Below are 16,784 nucleotides of genomic sequence, written 5' to 3'. Positions count from 1 at the left end.
CAGCTGGCCCTTGTCTCTGCTCAGGATCTTCAGCGGGTCCCGTCTGTGCGTCCTTGTTTTCCCCACTCGATTACGAGCTCCTTGAAGGCAGGTCCGTCCGTCCTCTGTCTCTTTGCATCCCCGGAGTCTAGCACCTGCGTGGGGCACGGAACAGCTGCTCAATCGATGTGCGTGGACTCACCGGCAGACCTCGCGTCTATCTGGCGCGTGTTAGGTGGGTATACGTTAGGACAGAAGCTTTTTAAGGGCGGGGGCTTCCAGCTTCACTTGGCATCCTTAGGACCAGGTGCTTAAAGGGTTGTTGATTGAGTCCTCGATAGGACACACTTCCTCTGCCCCCTCCCTAAAATGCAGGGACTGCTAATGAAGGGTGGAAGGAGGGCTGGATTTGGAGTCGGAGGGCCTGGGTTCAAGGGCTGGTTTTGCCCCTGGCTTGTCCCACCCCTGAGCTGTGCAAAGGAGAGTCCGTGTACGGGTGGGTGTGCCTACGGGTTGGAGCATCCATCCATCACCTCGAGAAGGAAGGCAGAAGACCTGGACCCGAGTGGGCCTCAGCTTCCCCAGCTCTAAAATGAGGGGGTCACTCAGATGCCTTCCACGTTTCTCACCTGGATCAATCAATCCGCGAGCACTGATTAAGCGCACAGTGCGGGCCAGGCATTGTACCAGGCGCTGTCACTCTGCGTGCCGATTCGACCCGCAAGGACAATGCCGATGCCGCCGTGCGAACGCTAGGGGGCGCGGTCCCGCAGCGCCGGCCTCCCGAGCACCTCTCGGGAGGCGGGGCTCTCGTTGCGTAGGGGGCGGGCTGCGCCTCGCGGCAGCGGGGGGAGGGCGGGGCCAGACCCCGGGGGCGGGGTCTCGGGCCGGCGGAGGGGCGGGGCCGCGCGGCAGCCCCGGGCGGCGCCCGGAGCCAGGTGCGGTTTGGCCCTCCCGGGGCGCCGTAGGCGGGACCGTCGCGCCCTCCGCGCGCTCAGTTGTCGCCTGAGGTAACGGCCGAGAGAGTTCCAGGACGCCGACGGCCAGCCCGCGGCGGGGAGCCATGGACGGGGTGTCCGGTGAGTCCCGCTGCCTCCGCCTTCCTCCCGGGACCCCCGAGGGGGATGGGCACCGCTCCCGGAACTCAGTAGGCGCCTAATCTGTGCGTGCTGCCCTGCCCTGCAGGGAGATGGAGGGGAAGGGGCCGAGGAGGGCACTGCCGGGCTGGAGGACCCCGGGTGTCGGGGGTCCGAGGGGAGGGCCGAGGGCGTGCCGGGATGGGGGCCTCGGCTGGAAGGAGCCGGGGAGGAGGAGGCTTGGGGGGACGTTGAGGCAGATGCTCGAGTCCCGCCCCTCAGACCAGGGGGTGCTCCCGGGCTGTGGGGGTGCGCGCTTCCCCAGGTGGGGGCGCCCCTGTGGGCTGGAGGGAGCAGTGAGGGACGGGAGATGGGGGGCGTCCTCTCAAGTGTACGGGCGCCCCCGCCCCGGGGCCTCTCTGCCGTGGGGGGGGGGAGGGGAGCCCCTCGAGCCTCGTGGCTGCAGAGAAGCGGGGGGGGGGGGGTCAGTCCTTGAGGCTGGTCGCTCCACGCCGGGTCACCGCTGCCCCAGCCCGGCCGGCTGCTTCCTGCCCCCGGGGATGGTCCCGGGGGGCAGCAGCCCCCGGAGCGCCGTCCCGGACCGGCTGCTCCCGTTTCCTGCCCCCCGGGCCGCTCGGTCACTTCCTCGGGGCATGGCCAGGCCGGGATGGTTTCCGATCCTCCTCCTCTCCCGGCTCCCTCGGCTGCGGGGCTGCACCTTTGCTCCTGGCCCCGGTCCCCGAGCCCCACCCCCCCAGCCGGACCCTGAGCGGCCGGACGCTGTCAGAGGTCCTCCGCCTGCCTGTCCGGCCCCGAGCCTCTCGGGCGGGCTTCCTGCTTCTCGGCCTCGGCCTCCCTCCGAGATGGGGAGGGGGAGAAGCTGTCCAGGGCGAGGGCCGAGGCGGGCCGGCCCCTCCTCTCCAGCCCAGCCCTAATGTGTCAAGGACCATGACCCCGGTCCCGTGCTCCTGGGGGAGGGAGGAGGCCCCTGGATCTGCCCCGCAGACTGCCCGGGCCCCTGGGAGTCCTCCGGCCCACCCGCTAATAGGTTACGTAATGAGCCGAGCTGTTGGCTTAGTGATCTCGGTGTTTCCTTACTCGTGCCGGGCGATGTGATCTCCCCAGGAGAAAGTCGGGTCCAGAAGGCCCAGGCTGTGTGACCCACTGATTGAGTCCAGGAGCCAGGGACTCGGCGGATGGGTCACCAGACAGCCAAACAGTACGGGCAGTGAGTCCGAATAGGCCTGTGGGGGTCAAGCCCCTCGCCTTCTCTGGCTCTTGGACCCCTCCTCAGTGAAACGTTAGGGGCCTCCTTCCAGCTCCAGATCTCGGGCTGGATGAGTTCAGAGGAGCGAGAGGTCACGGACCTGAGGACGGTGTATAGGCCGATCTGGGCCCAGCCTGGAAGGGGAGCGGCAGGGACAGGACAGTGAGGCTGAGGCTGGGAGACACAGACCGGGCCACTTTGGCAGGAGCTGAGGGTTCTCGTGTGGGAATACTGGAGCGCAGTCACATGATCTCATACTTGCCAAATTTGAATTTTCTCTATTAAAGGAGGGAGTTTGGAGGAGAGCCAGTCAGTTTTTGAGGAGAAGAGTGCCGGGTTTTAGGAAAATGACCCTGACTGGGGTCAGCAGGATAGTTTGAAAGCATTTGGACTCCTTGAAACTGCCTAGGAAGACTATTTGAGAAACTAGCCTAGGTTGGCTAGAGCGCCGGGCCTGGATTCAGGAAGACCTAGATTCACATCTAGCCTCAGACACTCACTGGCTGTGTGACTTCACCCTGTTCGTCTTAATCCACTGGTAAAGATGGCAAACCAATGTCTGCCCAGAAAACCCCATCTGGGGTCACCAGGAGTCAAATAGGACTCAGCAATAACAGGGGAGAGCTGATGAGGGACTGGCCTCTGGTGGTGATGGTGGGATGGCAGTGGACCAGCCAGACGGGCACTTGGACCCCTGATTCGAAGTGGCAGGAGGGGAGGGGCTGTGTACTCCAAGAACATTGGGATATTTGGCTACAAGATGGCCAGCCATCAGGTTTGAACAGGTCTATACATGGTGTTTTTCACATTCTGAATTCATTTTCTCTGCATCACTGATCGTGAGGATTCTTTCCTGTTTAGCTCCTGTTTGTCTAGCCTAGTATTCATTTCCTTCCTTCCGTTCAAGGAGGGCCGTGTGCTTTGCACTGGGAGGCTATGCAGATGTGTAAGGAGGGGAACCCACTCTGAAGAGAGCATCACATCAAGCCCCTGGCACTTGCCCCAAAATGACCATCTTTGTTCGAGTGACACCGTTCTTAGTCCTCTTTCCCCTCCCTCCGTGATCCACCATTATTCTGTAGAAAGATGTTCCTTATCTTTTGGGTTTTCAGTTAGTGAGGGATAGGGCAAACAACAGCTGGAGGCTGTTAGTCTCTCGGGGATATTTTTATATCTCCTGGAAGGATTCTGGCTTGCTGAGTCTCTCTGCCCGGAAGCATCCTTCCAGAGAGGAAAGTCTTCACGCTGAAACACTATTCATTTTGAGCTTGCGGAGTTCTCTTCTTTGACACTCTGAATGAAAGGTGCTGGGAAATGGATTCCTTTGGGTCCATCTCCCATAGAAGATAATGCGAACCATAGCCACGAGTGAGGAGACAGTCAGAGTAAGTTTGCAAAGCACCTTAATGTATATGACTTCATTGGGCCCTCACATGAGACCTGTCAGGTTGCTGCTATTACTCCTTTCACTGAGAAGGAAATAGGTTCAGAGAGGTTCAGTAATTAATCCAGGGTCACACAGCTAGCAGACATTAAAGGCAAACTTAGGTCTCTCCTGACTCCATCATACCAGGCTGCTTTCCAGGGTTGGAAATCAGAGCCTGGAGTAGCATGAGAACTCCAGATTGAGAGTTTGGCTTTTTTTTCTACAGTATGTTTGTTTTTAGAACTTAGACTGCCCTCTTTGGGCTTTAGAGAGACATGATTATAGCTTCATTCCAATTCCCTGAATATAAATACAGCGTGTCAGAGCTGGGAAGGCCTTTGGAACACAGACTGGCAGAGCTGGGGAGGGCCTTAGAACATGGAATGTCAGAGCTGGGAGGGACCTTAGAACAAGGGATGTCAGGGCTGGGAGGGGCTTTAGAACAGGGAATGTCAGAGCTGGGAGGGGCTTTAGAACAGGGAATGTCAGGGCTGGGAGGGGCCTGAGAACAAGGGATGTCAGAGCTGGGAGGGGCCTGAGAACAAGGGATGTCAGAGCTGGGAGGGGCTTTAGAAGAACATGGTATGTCAGGGCTGGGAGGGGCTTTAGAGCAGGGGATGGCAAAGCTGGGAGGGGACTCTAAAATCATTTAGTCCAACCCTCTTCATTTTACAGATGAGGAAACTGAGTCTCAGAAAGGCACACTCATTTGCCTAAGGTGTCGGGGCCAGTACTCAGTCCCGGGTCTTGTGGCTCCCAGTTCAGTTTTTTTCTACTACACCACTGTGCCGATCCCAGGGCAGGTTTAAGAATATCCATCACTTTCAATCACTGTAGACTTCTCTTAATTAAATTTGGGATTTGGAAATGACTGAGATGTAAACATAAATAAAACTACTATTTTGCAAAATTTAGAATGGGGAAAGATGAGAGAGCAGAGCAGCAGCTGGAGTGAAACCTTTCTGTCTTCAGTCAGTGAGGGAAAGCTGAGAGGAGCCTGGCCTGTACCACCTTCAGTGATGTCTGGCAAGCCTTGGGAAGCAGCTTCAGGCTGAAGAAGGAGGGATGGGGAACACCTGTTAATCATGACCCTCCCTCTGGTGAGTGGGTATTCTGCTCTCCCTTCACTATCTCACTGCCCTTCCCCCTCCGTTTCCTGGTTCATCCCAGAGCTGGAGCCACACACCTGACTCCCCAGCTCCCAAGTGGCCCAGCAGTTACTGGGGTTGTTGTTCATGAACTGAATTGTCCCCGGCTCTTATTGTCTGATGGAACTCGAGAAGCATCAGTGATCTCTCTGAAATCAATGAGAAGGAACACTGCTCATCCATCTCAACCAGGTTCTGCAGTGTTTTGGCCCCTCAGGGCCTGGGATTTTCTGTCCAGCTTGAAGCTGTGGGCTGAGGAGAGCAGGCTGTCAGTAACCTAGTTAAGGAGCCTCACTCTTCAACAGGACAGGGAAAGCTGATCAGAGCCTCAAAATTATAAAAGTGAGAATCTTTTTAAAAAATAACATCAGTTCTCTCCCTCCTTGACCTTCCAGCAGCTACCCCTGCCTCTCCTCTGCCTTCGTGGCCTGGCTCTCCTCCGGCTTCTCTGACCACAGTTTCTCCATCTCCCTTGCTGGATCACCCACCTTCTGCTTCCCCCTTCACATGAGTGTCCCCCAAGACTGTTCAGGAACCTCTTACTTTCTCTTCCTCTGCCTCCTGTCTTGGTGATCTCACAGACTCCCACATCTGTATTGAGGACCACAGATCTAGAGCTGGAAAGGACTATCTAGCCTGATCTCTTTATAGGGGAGGAAACTGAGGACCAGAGGCCTTGTGACCTATTGGTCAAAGTTACTGAGGTCACAGAGTCAGGATTTGAACCCAAGCCCACTGCCTCTCCATCCCCTGCATCAGGCTGCCTCTAGTCCAGCCTTAATTGCCTGCTGGACATCTCTGACATTCATCAAGGACAAACTCAGGAGGCCAAAATGGAGCCTATTATTCTCCTCCTCCAAACTTCTGTGTGTCTGTGGAGGCCACCACCCTGCTTCTAGTACTCCGGGCTCACATCCTCCAAGCCGTCCTTATTGCATGTATTCAGTGGGGTGGCAAGTCTTCATCCTGCTGCCCTCACATCTCTTCAGTCCATGTCCTCTCTCCTCACCTTGACCTTCCCCAAACTCAGGCCACCATAGCCTCTTCCCCGGGCCATGGCAGTAGCTTGGTCTCTCCACTTCAAAGCTTTTCCCTCTCCAATCCAAGCTTCACACCACTTTTCTCAAAGCACAGGCTCTACAGTGTATGTCACCCTCTTGCTCAGAAATCCCAAGTGGCTCCCACTACATCAAGGTTAAGCTACAGAGTCCTCAGCCTGGCTCTTAGAGCCCTCCCCAGGGAAGCTCTGTTTCACATCATGCCTGTGCAGGCACACTTTTCTAGCCAACCAGTCTGCCTGCTTGCAGCCCTGTGAACTTGACATGAGCAAGCAGGTATTAAATACCTGGGATGTGCCAATTTTGATGCTAGATGGTGGAACACAGAGACAAGAATGAAATGGTCCTCACACTCAAGGAGCTTACATTCTAGTGAAGACACAAGTGAGCAAATGCAGAGCACATCTGAAGAGAGTTAATGCTTATGGGGTGTTCCAGGAAAGAACACAGCATTTCCACTGAGCCTGAGGGATTCTGGGAGCCAGAGGGGATGGAAGAGGGCTCATTCTCGTCATGAGGGACCACTTGGAAGCAGGAGATAGAATGTCTTGTATTTGTAACAGCTGGAAGGGTAGTTTGATTGGAATGGAGAATGTGGAAAGAAGCCCAGAAAGGGAAGTGGGAGCCAGACTGTAGAGGGATTTAAAGACCGGGGGATTTTGAATATTATCCTAGAAGCAAGAGGGAGCCACTGGAGGTGTTTGAGTAAGGGAATGACATGGTCAGATCTGTATTTTAGGAAACCAGTTTGGGAGCTGGATGGTAGTAAATGGAAGAGAGCAATGACAAGAATTGTTGAGGGCCTAAACAAGGCCTGTGTGAGTGGAGAGAAGAGATGCTGTGGAACCAGCAGGACCAGGCGACTGATTAGGCATGAGAATCAAAGGAAAAGGAAGAGTCACGAATGACTTCAAGGTTGTAAACTTGGCCACCTGGAAGATAGTGAGATGGGTTAGAAATGGAGGGGATGCCCATCAACTGGGAAATGGCTGAACTACGCATGTGGCGTATGACTATGATGGAATACTACTGCGCTATCAGAAATGAGCTCCATCTTAGAAAAGCACCAGAAGACTTGCATGAAACAATGAAGAATGAAATGAGTAGAACCAAGAGAACATTATATACAGTAACAGCAATATTGTCGAAGAACAACTGTGAATGACTAGCTATTTTGGGTATTATAAATATTCATATCAACTACAAAGGACCAATGAAGGAAGATGCTATCCACCTCCAGAGAAAGAACTGATAAATAGGAATATGTTTAATTTGGTTTTGTGTGTGTGTGTGTGTGTGTGTGTGTGTGTATGTGTGAGACACACACAGAGAGAGAGAGAGAGAGAGAGTTTGAGAGAGAGAGATGGTAGCCTACTCTAATGCAGGGTGGAAAGGAAGGGAGGAGGAAAAAAATTAAAATAAGTGTACAGCAGAGAACAAAAGGAAACACAGAAAAGCAGGGTAGTTTTGAAAAATGATGTATAGTATTTATTACATAGTTTTTCAGAAAGAATAAACAGTGTGAAATGGAAGTTCATGGTTTCATATTGAATCCTCTTTTTGTGTTGTGCTGTGTACTTGAAAATGCTTTTTCCCCCTTTTGTATGTAAGTTCAAAATGAATAGAGAAAAAAAAAAGAAATGAGGGGGAAGCTTGGAAAAAGGATAGAATTGGGGGCCAAAGTGCTGGTGAGTTTCCTGGAGGTATGTTGGCAGAGGCAGGGTCTTGGGAAGGCTATGGAGGGGTTTCGTGCTTCAGGGTGAGACTTTGGAGGTCTCTTCCAACTCTAAAGATTCAGGATGTTTGCAAATTTGCAAGAATAAAGGGTGATTGTAGGAACTGGCCAAGCATGTGGAAGAGGGTTCTTACATCATGTCTTCCTGCTTTAGCCTTTTTTAATTTAGTGGGAAATGACTGTAACTCAAGCCCATTTTTATGGCTTCAACTGCTGTGTCTAGCCCAATATCTCCCCAGTCTCTACTTGAGACCTCTTTCTCACTCAGGTTCCAGATTAATGTCACAGAAATTTCAGAAGTCCTATGTTGGAAAAATCCTCAGCAGCCAATGAGGCCCAATCATAATAAGGTACCCAGTACCTGATGGGCTGGGCCTGAAATGGTGGTCCAGCCTCTGCTCAAGTGCCTCCAAGGAGGGGGAGTTCATTACCTCTCTAAGCCATCCAGCTTTTAGTTCGTTCTTACTCACTAAGAATTGTTTGCTGTGGAATCTGTTTGGTTATCTCCTCTGCTCTGCTCCTCACCAGCCCCTCAGGCCCCAATCTTTCCCTATCAAGCCATTTTGGCTTCAGGTTTTTTTCTATCCATAGTGCCAGTCACTAAGGCTCCAGACCTTGGGGTCATCTTTAAACAATGCCTGATCACCAAACCAGTAGACAGATTCCATTCTTTTGTTCGCCAAAAGTTTCTCAAATACTTTTGAAACACTGGAGAGGATATACAAAGACAAATGATGGTTCCCTATTCAAGTCCCAGGCACCCTGGCTTCTATATCAGGCTGGCTGTTGCACCACCCTCCTCCCCATCCTGGCTCCAAGGTCTCCATGGCTCAAACTCGTGATCCAGGAGGATCCCCCCTGGCTCCCAAAACTGAGAACAGACAACATAGACCCCAAACAAGTAGCCTCCAGGCCCATTCCTCAGAGCCTGGGATAAAAGAGTAGGATGAGGGGAGGATTTCCCTTCCCCTCTCCCTGGGGTTCTTTACTCCCTGCATACAGCCCATAAGAGAAAAGCAGAGAGAGCCCACATCAAAGGACACAGGGAGCCAATCAAAGGAAGCTGCCCCCACCCACATGGTACAAGACACACAGGACTCCATGTTAGGAGAACTTGGCATGCCCAGAAAAGCCCACTTTAGAAACCAATTTTATTCCCTTTTGTGTTGGTAATAATGGGGAGATGGGTACTAAGAGCCTGATTTTAAAACTACTCTACCAGAAGACTCTCCTTCCTTCTTCCTCCCTCTCCTGCCCACCATTAATCTGTTAGAGATGCCAACACCAAGTGTGACTATAAAGTATCGTGACTCTTCTGTTGTGGATTCTGGTAATGATTTTTTTCATCCCCGTTGTCCCTCAAAGACCTATCCTAAAGGTTAGAGGAGTGTGATCTGCCCACACACATGGAACCAGAGGTCCTTGAGCTCCCTGAGTCTGAAGTGTCCTTGGAAGGAGAGGACCTTTGTTACTTGGTTACTGGCTGGTAGAAAAGAGGCTGGGCCGGGGAGGGGGGGGCATCCTGGAGGAGAGAAATAGGAGTTCGTCAGGTAAAGATGGGGAAAGGAGGTCATTCCAGGCTTAGGAAATAGCCCAGGCCAACAGGCACAGAGAACCTGTGGCTTTGAGTCCACATGTGGCCTTCTAGATCCTTAAGTGCGGCCTCAAGACTTGTTCTGTAAAATCTGGATTCAGGCAAAAGGCTGCACTCAAGGCCTCAGGTTCCCCACTCTTGGCCCAGGGAAAGGTACCCTAATATAAATGTACAGGAGGTAACAGGTTGCCCAGTCCTCCTGGAATGCAGCATGTGAAACTTCTCCCCTCCCTCATGGCCCCCTAAGCCTTCTTTGCCCAGGCCGCACATGTCCAGGTACTCCTCCAACCAGTGGCCCTCAGGTAGAATTTGGTTTTCTACTTCATAGTGTACGAATCATATGATGCTGCACATTTTGGTCATCTGAGCTTCAGTCTTAGCCTCGTCTTAGTTTGTGACCTCCAGAAGCCATGTCTTACCTAAACTGTCTCTCAGCACATCGAACCTGGCTGTGCTTTGGTTAATCTGTGAATAAAGGGTGATTGTAGGAACTGGCCAAGCATGTGGAAGAGGGTTCTTACATCATGTCTTCCTGCTTTAGCCTTTTTTAATTTAGGCTAAGTTTCTTGATCGGACAAGTGTAGAAGTAGAAACAGTCAATTAGGTTGAGTCTGCACTGGCCGAAGGTCTGTATTGAGAGCTGGGAAATCTGAGAACCCTGGAGACTGGGTTTTCACTGCATTTGAAAGGGTAGATGGGGATTCTGTGGGGACAGAGTAGGGGAACAGTGACAACATGGTGCATGCTGGGAACATGGCGGGATGGCAAGGAAGGCAGCGCTGATGTACTTCCTGCTAGCAAATCTCTGTCCTCTGAAGCAGAGGGGCTCTTTTGGGCAGCTAAAAGTGTGAGAAACGTGGTTTTGGGGATCACTGGACTTCCTAGGCAGGGCCAAAGTCCTGAGGAAGAACCCTGTGATAATCCCTAGGGAAGGCTGTACAGACCACAGGACTCCCAGAGGAAGACCAAGTGGTAGCCATCCCTTAATCCGTGGGGATCACAGGGCCTCCTAGGGGTCAGACCCTAAGGAAGACCCAAACAATGGCCCCTTAGGATGGCGGTAAGATCACAAGGCTCCCAGGACAGGGCCGGAAGTCCTAAGTGATGTCCCCTTAAGAAGGCCGTGCAGACCACAGGGTTCCCCAAGGGAATCCAGAGTGGTAGCCCTCTTAACACTGCAGTGGGGATCACAGGACACCCCAAGACAAGATCCAGGAGTAAGCCCAGCAAGCTTCTGCTGCCTGTCGCTTCCCTTCACTTGACCCTAGGAAAATCCATGTGATTTGCCCATTCACACCCAAAGAACTCAAGACCAGAGTGGGCAGAGGAAAGCATTTTATTACACTCTCTCGGGAGCGGGTGCAGTGCTCGCGGGAACACTCACACTGATACAGCTGCAGGAGCAGGGGTAACCATTCCCTCCACTCCTGCTAGAGTCATGGTTAGTTTACAATCTTTGTTTTTTACATAGTTTTCCTAGGTTATACAGTTTACATAAATAGGATAATAAGGATACAGAAGCAAAAGTGAAGTTAACTATATTTTCCTTGTCCTAGTTTAGGATTAAACTATATTCTTTTACTTCCCCTACTTTCCCTCTTTAACATATGCAAATGATGCAAATCTGTAGGCCTGGATTCTTGACCAAGACCAGACCCTAGATAAGCTTGAACAGGTTCAAGTGGGTTTGGCCTCTCTAATTCCCTAGACTGCCTTCTCAAAAAGTATGCACATGCATACAAGCCTCTGACCTCTCACCAGACCACCCTTGAGGCCTGGTCTCTGCTAAAGCTGGGGTGGGGGAGGGCAGGGAAGCACACCTTTAGTTCTGTGGAAACAAAACTCCTCCTCCCATTTCTTACAGAAGTTATTCAGAGCTGAATTTGGTGAGTTAGACTGTTTGGTAATCAAGATTGATAAGATTGATTTAGGTCAGAAGCTAGGCTGAACCTAATCTTTGTACTCATCAGCCCTGGAGGGAAAATTCCCTAAGAGGAATAAGAAAGGCTGGATTCCAGCATTGATAGAATGGACCTGGGGTGGGGAACCCTCTAGGCCCTCAAGTGTGGCCCTTTGACTGAGTCCAAGTTTTACAGAACAAGTTCTTTTATTAAGAGAATTTGTTCTGTGAAGTTTGAATTCAGTCAAAGGGCCGAACGGCTTTGAGGCCGCAAGTTCCTCACCCTTGGAATAGACACACAGGTTCCCAAGGCCTTTGTGATTTTCATTTGTTATAGAAATTCCGATCCGTCGGCTGACTGCACATCAATCTCCTTGTTGATGTAGAGTTAAATGGGCAGAGGTGAGCTAACTTGAACTGGCCTGGCATCCGGCTCCTCTCCCTTCTGGTCCCTAGCAGTCTTTCTGATGAGATTTTGCAAATGTACTCCTCCTTGGAGTTTGGGTTTTTCCCTTCACTGTAAGCATGTGTCACTTTAAGGGGAGCTGAAGAGCTGTCTGGGGCAGCATGGACTGAGCTCGTTGTGGTCCAGGGAGCTGAGTTGGTATTTCAGAGCCCTCCTCCGGCTTCTTTGTCCTAGCTTGTCCAGGAGCAATGAGGGATACTGTGAGCAATTCGGTCCCTTCAGCTGCTGCCCCCAGTTGCTCTAAAGCATCCCTGAAATGCCGGGCTGTTCATTGTCTATTCATCCACCCTGCTGGTCTAACAACATTCAGGAGCTGTCCCTGCCAATATGGCCCTGGCTTTCAGTCTAGAGCCCAAACAAAGCTCTTTCTCCCAGACACAGTTAGTTTACAAGGAAGGCTCTCAGTCAGCAAACAGATGCCCTGTTCTGGTGAAGCAGGGCACTACCCACAGGGTCTGAACCTTTACTCAAGCACTTTGGAGTTGACAGAGTACTTGGCTCACAGCAGCCCCGTGAGGGAGACAAAGTCCTCTTATTCCCAATTTACGGATAGAGAAACTGAGGTCGAGTGGCCTGCATAGTGTCACAGTCGAAGCCAACCCTTGAACCCACATCTTCTGGCCTCCAGTTGAGTGCTTTCCCTTCAACACCATCCCGCTTCTTAGCTAAAAGAGTCGGCTTTCTCTGTTGCAGGGGAAGACACCTGGAAATGTCGAGGATGTGGCGACTACGTCCCCCCGGCCCAGAGACTGTATAGGACAGTGAATGAAGTCTGGCACACTTCGTGTTTTCGGTAAGTGACCCGTCAGCAGCCTGGCGGACAGGCTTCCCAGGGGCTGTGCAGACGTTGATGAAAGGACGGGGGCACTCTTTCCCATTACCCTCTCAAGCAAGAAGTATTCACGTCTGCATAAACCCTTAGGAGAGTCAAGTTCAGACCAGCCCTTGTGGCTCAGAGCTTGTCAGAACAAATCATGTTCCTAGATATTCTAATAATAGTAACAATCAGGATGACTGTTATATGCACCTACTATGTGCCTGGTACTATGGTAATCACTTTACAAATATTATCTGATCTTCACAACTGCCCTAGGAGGGAGTGAGGAAACAGAGGCTAAGTGAATTGCCCAGGATCACACAGCTAGTAAATGCCTAAGGCAGGATTTGAACTCAGGTCTTCCTGACTCTGGCCCAGCACTGTATCCACTGCACCACCAGGTGAGATCAGGTTAAAAAGACCATCAAGAACCACTCTGAGGGATGAAAAGTCCCCACAGAGCACTCTGCAGTTCAAAAACTAGATAGGAAGAGAAAGGGCTGCCCCTACCCCTTACCCCCCACCCCCCAGTTTTGCCTTGGGGGCTGAGTGACTTGTACTTAAGCTTGGGATCTGTTTTTTTAAGCTACCACTGAGGATTTCAAACTAATGTGTTGGAAGCCAGGAGGGCAGCCCTCCTAGAGGTGCTTGGGAGGGTTCTGCCGAGTTCTTGCTGGCTCCCTTTCCCGGCAAGCATGAATTTCTGAGCACAGGGTGGAGCCTGCCTGTGAGGCTGAAGGCCCAAGAGCCTGCAGCAGCCCTTTCTCAGTGCATGCCTTTGTGAGGGTTCACCTCTGCCAGGGCCACCGGGGCCTCTGAAAGGAGAAGGGTGGGAGAGGAGCCAGGCTTCCTCGGCACTCCCAGGCTAACCCTTACCACCACCAGGCCAGTGCTGTCTTTTTGCTCCATTTCCTGGCATTCTGGCTGTTTGAACACATTAGTGCCACTTGGCTTGGTTTTTTGTTTTTTGTTTTTTGCTGCTGCTGTTGCTGCTTTCCCACTTCCCGGTGCTTCCACTTTGCTCTGGGTAAGCTGGATGGCACAGAAAAATGGCCTGGCACCTGCCAGAGGGTGTAGAACTAGGAGGTCATCAGGCCCAATGCCCCAAGTCCTGAACATGGACCCTATCTCACCCTAGCTTCGGAGACTCTGGAGTGCTGGACCCTGGCAGAGACATGAAGCACGGTCCCTTTGCTGGAGTGAATTGGCAGTCACGGGTACCTTCAGTTGTAGCCCTGATTCGCAGAATGTGTAAGAGGGCCTCCAGCTGTAGGGCAGAGTGGGAAGACGGAGGGACAGGGTGACTTCAGCAGTCTCCATGAACCCGGATTTTCTCCACGGATTTCTCAGAGATCTCTCTATCCATCGCCTTTACTTTTTTTTAGGCAGCTAAGGGGCACCATAGTGGATAGAGTGCCCATCGAAGTCAGAAAGACCAGCCTTGAACTGAAGAGCTGGGTGTCCCTGGGCAAGTCCCTTAACCCCTGTCTGCCTCAGGTTCTTCACCTGTAAAATGGGAATGGTAGTAACCTTCCTTCCTTCCAGGGTTGTTGTGAGGATCAAAGAGATGGTATTTATAAGGGTTTGTCACCGTCCTTGGCACGTAGGAGGGGTGCACAAACGCTTATTCCCTCTCCTACCACCCCTCCCCAGCTTCAGGCCCTCATCACCCATTGCCTGCTGGACCTCTCAAATGAGATGTTCCGGAGACAAATCCAAAACCCCCTCCTTTTCTGTCCTCCCAAACCCTCTCCATTCCTAGGTTTCCCTACCTCTGTTCCCTGTTCCCTCCTCCCCCCCCCCATCCAGGTTTAAGTGGGCCATCATCCTCGACTCTTCCTTCTCCTTCATCCTACAGAGACAATCAGCTGCCCACATTCATGGCCTCTGCCCTTCTCTCCACTCACAGGGCAGTCCTTTAGTTCAGCTCCTCATGACCTCTTGCTTAGATAATTGCAGCAGCCTCCTAGTTGGTCTCCCTGGTACGTAGGGTATGTTCAGAGAAGACTGGCATCTTTTCAGGGCTGATTTCCACTTTGGGTATTTCCCCGTCCCCTTAGTCTTGCCTGTGGCTCCAACAAGCTGTAACATACACAATGGCCTCGCTCCAGCAAACCGTTTCAGCAGATGGACTAAACCAGGGTGAGGGTAACTGAGAGCTATCAGCCCCTTCGGCGAGTTAGGGGAGTGTCTTCCCCAACCATGCAAAGACTTCCTTGGTGAAATGGGTGGATGAGAACAGTTTGTTTCGACAGCCATGAAGGCAGCTGGAGCTGAAGGTGACATGGAGCACTTAGAGCTTGGTTAGATGTTGAAGACACCAAGGTCATCCTCTATATCTTGAGCCATCACCATTCGTCTTGATTCTGTCCTGCCGCTGGACTGGGATGACTCTGGAGGAGAGAGTGAGGCCGACTTTGGGCAGCTGTGCCTCACTTAAATCCAATTTCTGTGTGAATCAAAAGACATCATCCATACCATTTTACTATTTTTTACCTACCTCGGAGTCCTGCGGCAACAGGCAACTGACAAAGCATCAGATGAGGACACATTGGGAGCTATAGTCACAGCCCTGCACACAGGCAGCCCAGGCCATAGGATGTGCCATAGGTTCTCACTGGACTGAAGCTCCCAAAATACTTTGGGAACCCATTGGCTACTACTTACTGCCCTTCTCACATGCAGGGACCTGGCCAAGCTGCCTTTTTTTCTATTCCTTACACATGGCACTTCTTCTCCCATCTGTCCCAGTGCCTGCACTGCCTCCCTCCTTACCTCTGCCTGTGAGAGTCCCAGCTCAAGCACCATCTTCTACAGAAACCTTTTTCTGATTTCCTCAACTGCTATGGCTCTCCCCACCAAACTGCCTTGTATTTAACTACTCTCCCTTCTCTCTGTCTGTCTCCTTCTCTCCTTCCCTCCTCCCTCCTCCTCCTGTCTCTCTGTCTCTCCCCTCTCCTTCCCTCCCTCCTCCTCCTCTCTCTGTCTCACTCTCTCCCCTCCCTCTCTCCCCCTCTTCCTGTCCCTCCCTCTTGCCCTTTCTCCCTCCCTTTTGTTCCCTTCCTCTCCCTCCCTTTCTCTCCTCTTCCTTTCTCTCTTTTCTCTCTTTCCCTTCCCCCTCTCTCTGTCTCTCCTGCTGTATCTCTCTTCTTCTGTTTGGCTTTCTCTTTCTCTCTCCATATATGTGTGTGTATGTGTATGTGTGTACATAGATACGTGCATAGACATAAAAACAAATATAGACATATATTTGCATTTCTTCACTTTTTTCTGCTGTATTTTCTGCTCCATTAGAATGTAAGTGCCCAATGGCTGGCACATAGTAGGCTTGTTGACCAGGCAATCCAGTACCTGTCTTGTGACTGGGTGATGTAACACACATAGATAACTATAATATAAATCAGTCCGTTAGAGGTGCTACTTCTCTACTGTTCTGAAATAGAATAGGTCCAGGTGGAAGGGAGTGTTCGTGCCTCTGGAGGAGATGTAGATAAAAAGGATTTGGGCAAAATGCCCAAAGTCCTTAGTTGAGTAATATATAACCTTTTTTGTCACCTAGTAACTCAGACATACAAATGGAGTCACTAAGTTATTTATTTAAACCTATTGTATTGGTAGAAAAATTAACACTGGTATCTAGAAACCCAGATAGAATTGACCTTATTTTAAAACATGTCTTGGCATTTCCTGCTCCAGACCCAGTACAGGGGGGAAGTATTCAGTGCCCTGGAAGGTATGGCGATATTAGTTCATATCAGTGAGCTCTACTGCACCTTCCCACATAAAATTTTCAGCATAGGAGATGGATCAGAATGATAGCTCCTGGTCTGTTCTCTGTGCCTTTCCCATGTCATATGCTCTCCTTCCTCCATGCCTTTGCTCATGCTGTTCCCTGGGCCTGGGATGCCTACTCATCCTCTTAATGGCCCAGGTAAAATGAGAACTTTCCATGAAAGCTCTGCTGATTGATTCTCTTCTCTCACCACGGCCCTGATACAGACCAATAGGACTCTGTTTCAGTTTTGTATCATGGAAAAAGTACTCACCTTGGCATCAGGAGAGACGCTGAGCATCATTGGAATGTCTCTCCCCTCCAACACCAGCTAGCTCTAGGCCATTCCTTCCTTTCACCTTCCTAAGCCTGGTCCCCAGTTTTCCAGTGAAGATAATGAGGACATGTTGCAGCCCCCTCCTAGGGATGCAGAGTGCTCTGGAAGGCTCAGCATGCTGCCATAAGGTCAGCACATCTCAGAGGGAAGCTGTCCTGGGGGCCTTCTCTACAGGCCCCTCCTAACTGCTCAGTGACAGTATTGGGGGG

General features: G+C 51.5%; 1 protein-coding gene across 2 annotated transcripts in view; it reads left to right on the top strand.

The window, feature by feature from the left end:
- The first annotated feature begins 899 nt into the window (after window positions 1–899).
- LIMK2 (LIM domain kinase 2) overlaps window positions 900–16,784 on the top strand; it is a 63,803-nt gene continuing 47,918 nt past the window's right edge. The window contains exons 1-2 of one of the 2 annotated variants that reach the window (XM_036741359.1): window positions 900–1,058; window positions 12,343–12,442. In XM_036741359.1, the coding sequence (XP_036597254.1) occupies window positions 1,043–1,058; window positions 12,343–12,442 (116 nt within the window). In that variant the 5' untranslated portion in view covers window positions 900–1,042. The remainder of the gene's footprint in view (window positions 1,059–12,342; window positions 12,443–16,784) is intronic. The other variant, XM_036741360.1, reaches the window with a different exon arrangement.

The sequence above is a fragment of the Trichosurus vulpecula genome, chromosome 1 (genome assembly GCF_011100635.1).
Source record: "Trichosurus vulpecula isolate mTriVul1 chromosome 1, mTriVul1.pri, whole genome shotgun sequence".
Taxonomy (NCBI): domain Eukaryota; kingdom Metazoa; phylum Chordata; class Mammalia; order Diprotodontia; family Phalangeridae; genus Trichosurus; species Trichosurus vulpecula.
The sequence above is the reverse complement of the archived record's forward strand: the minus strand, read 5'-3'. Positions and strand labels throughout refer to the sequence as shown.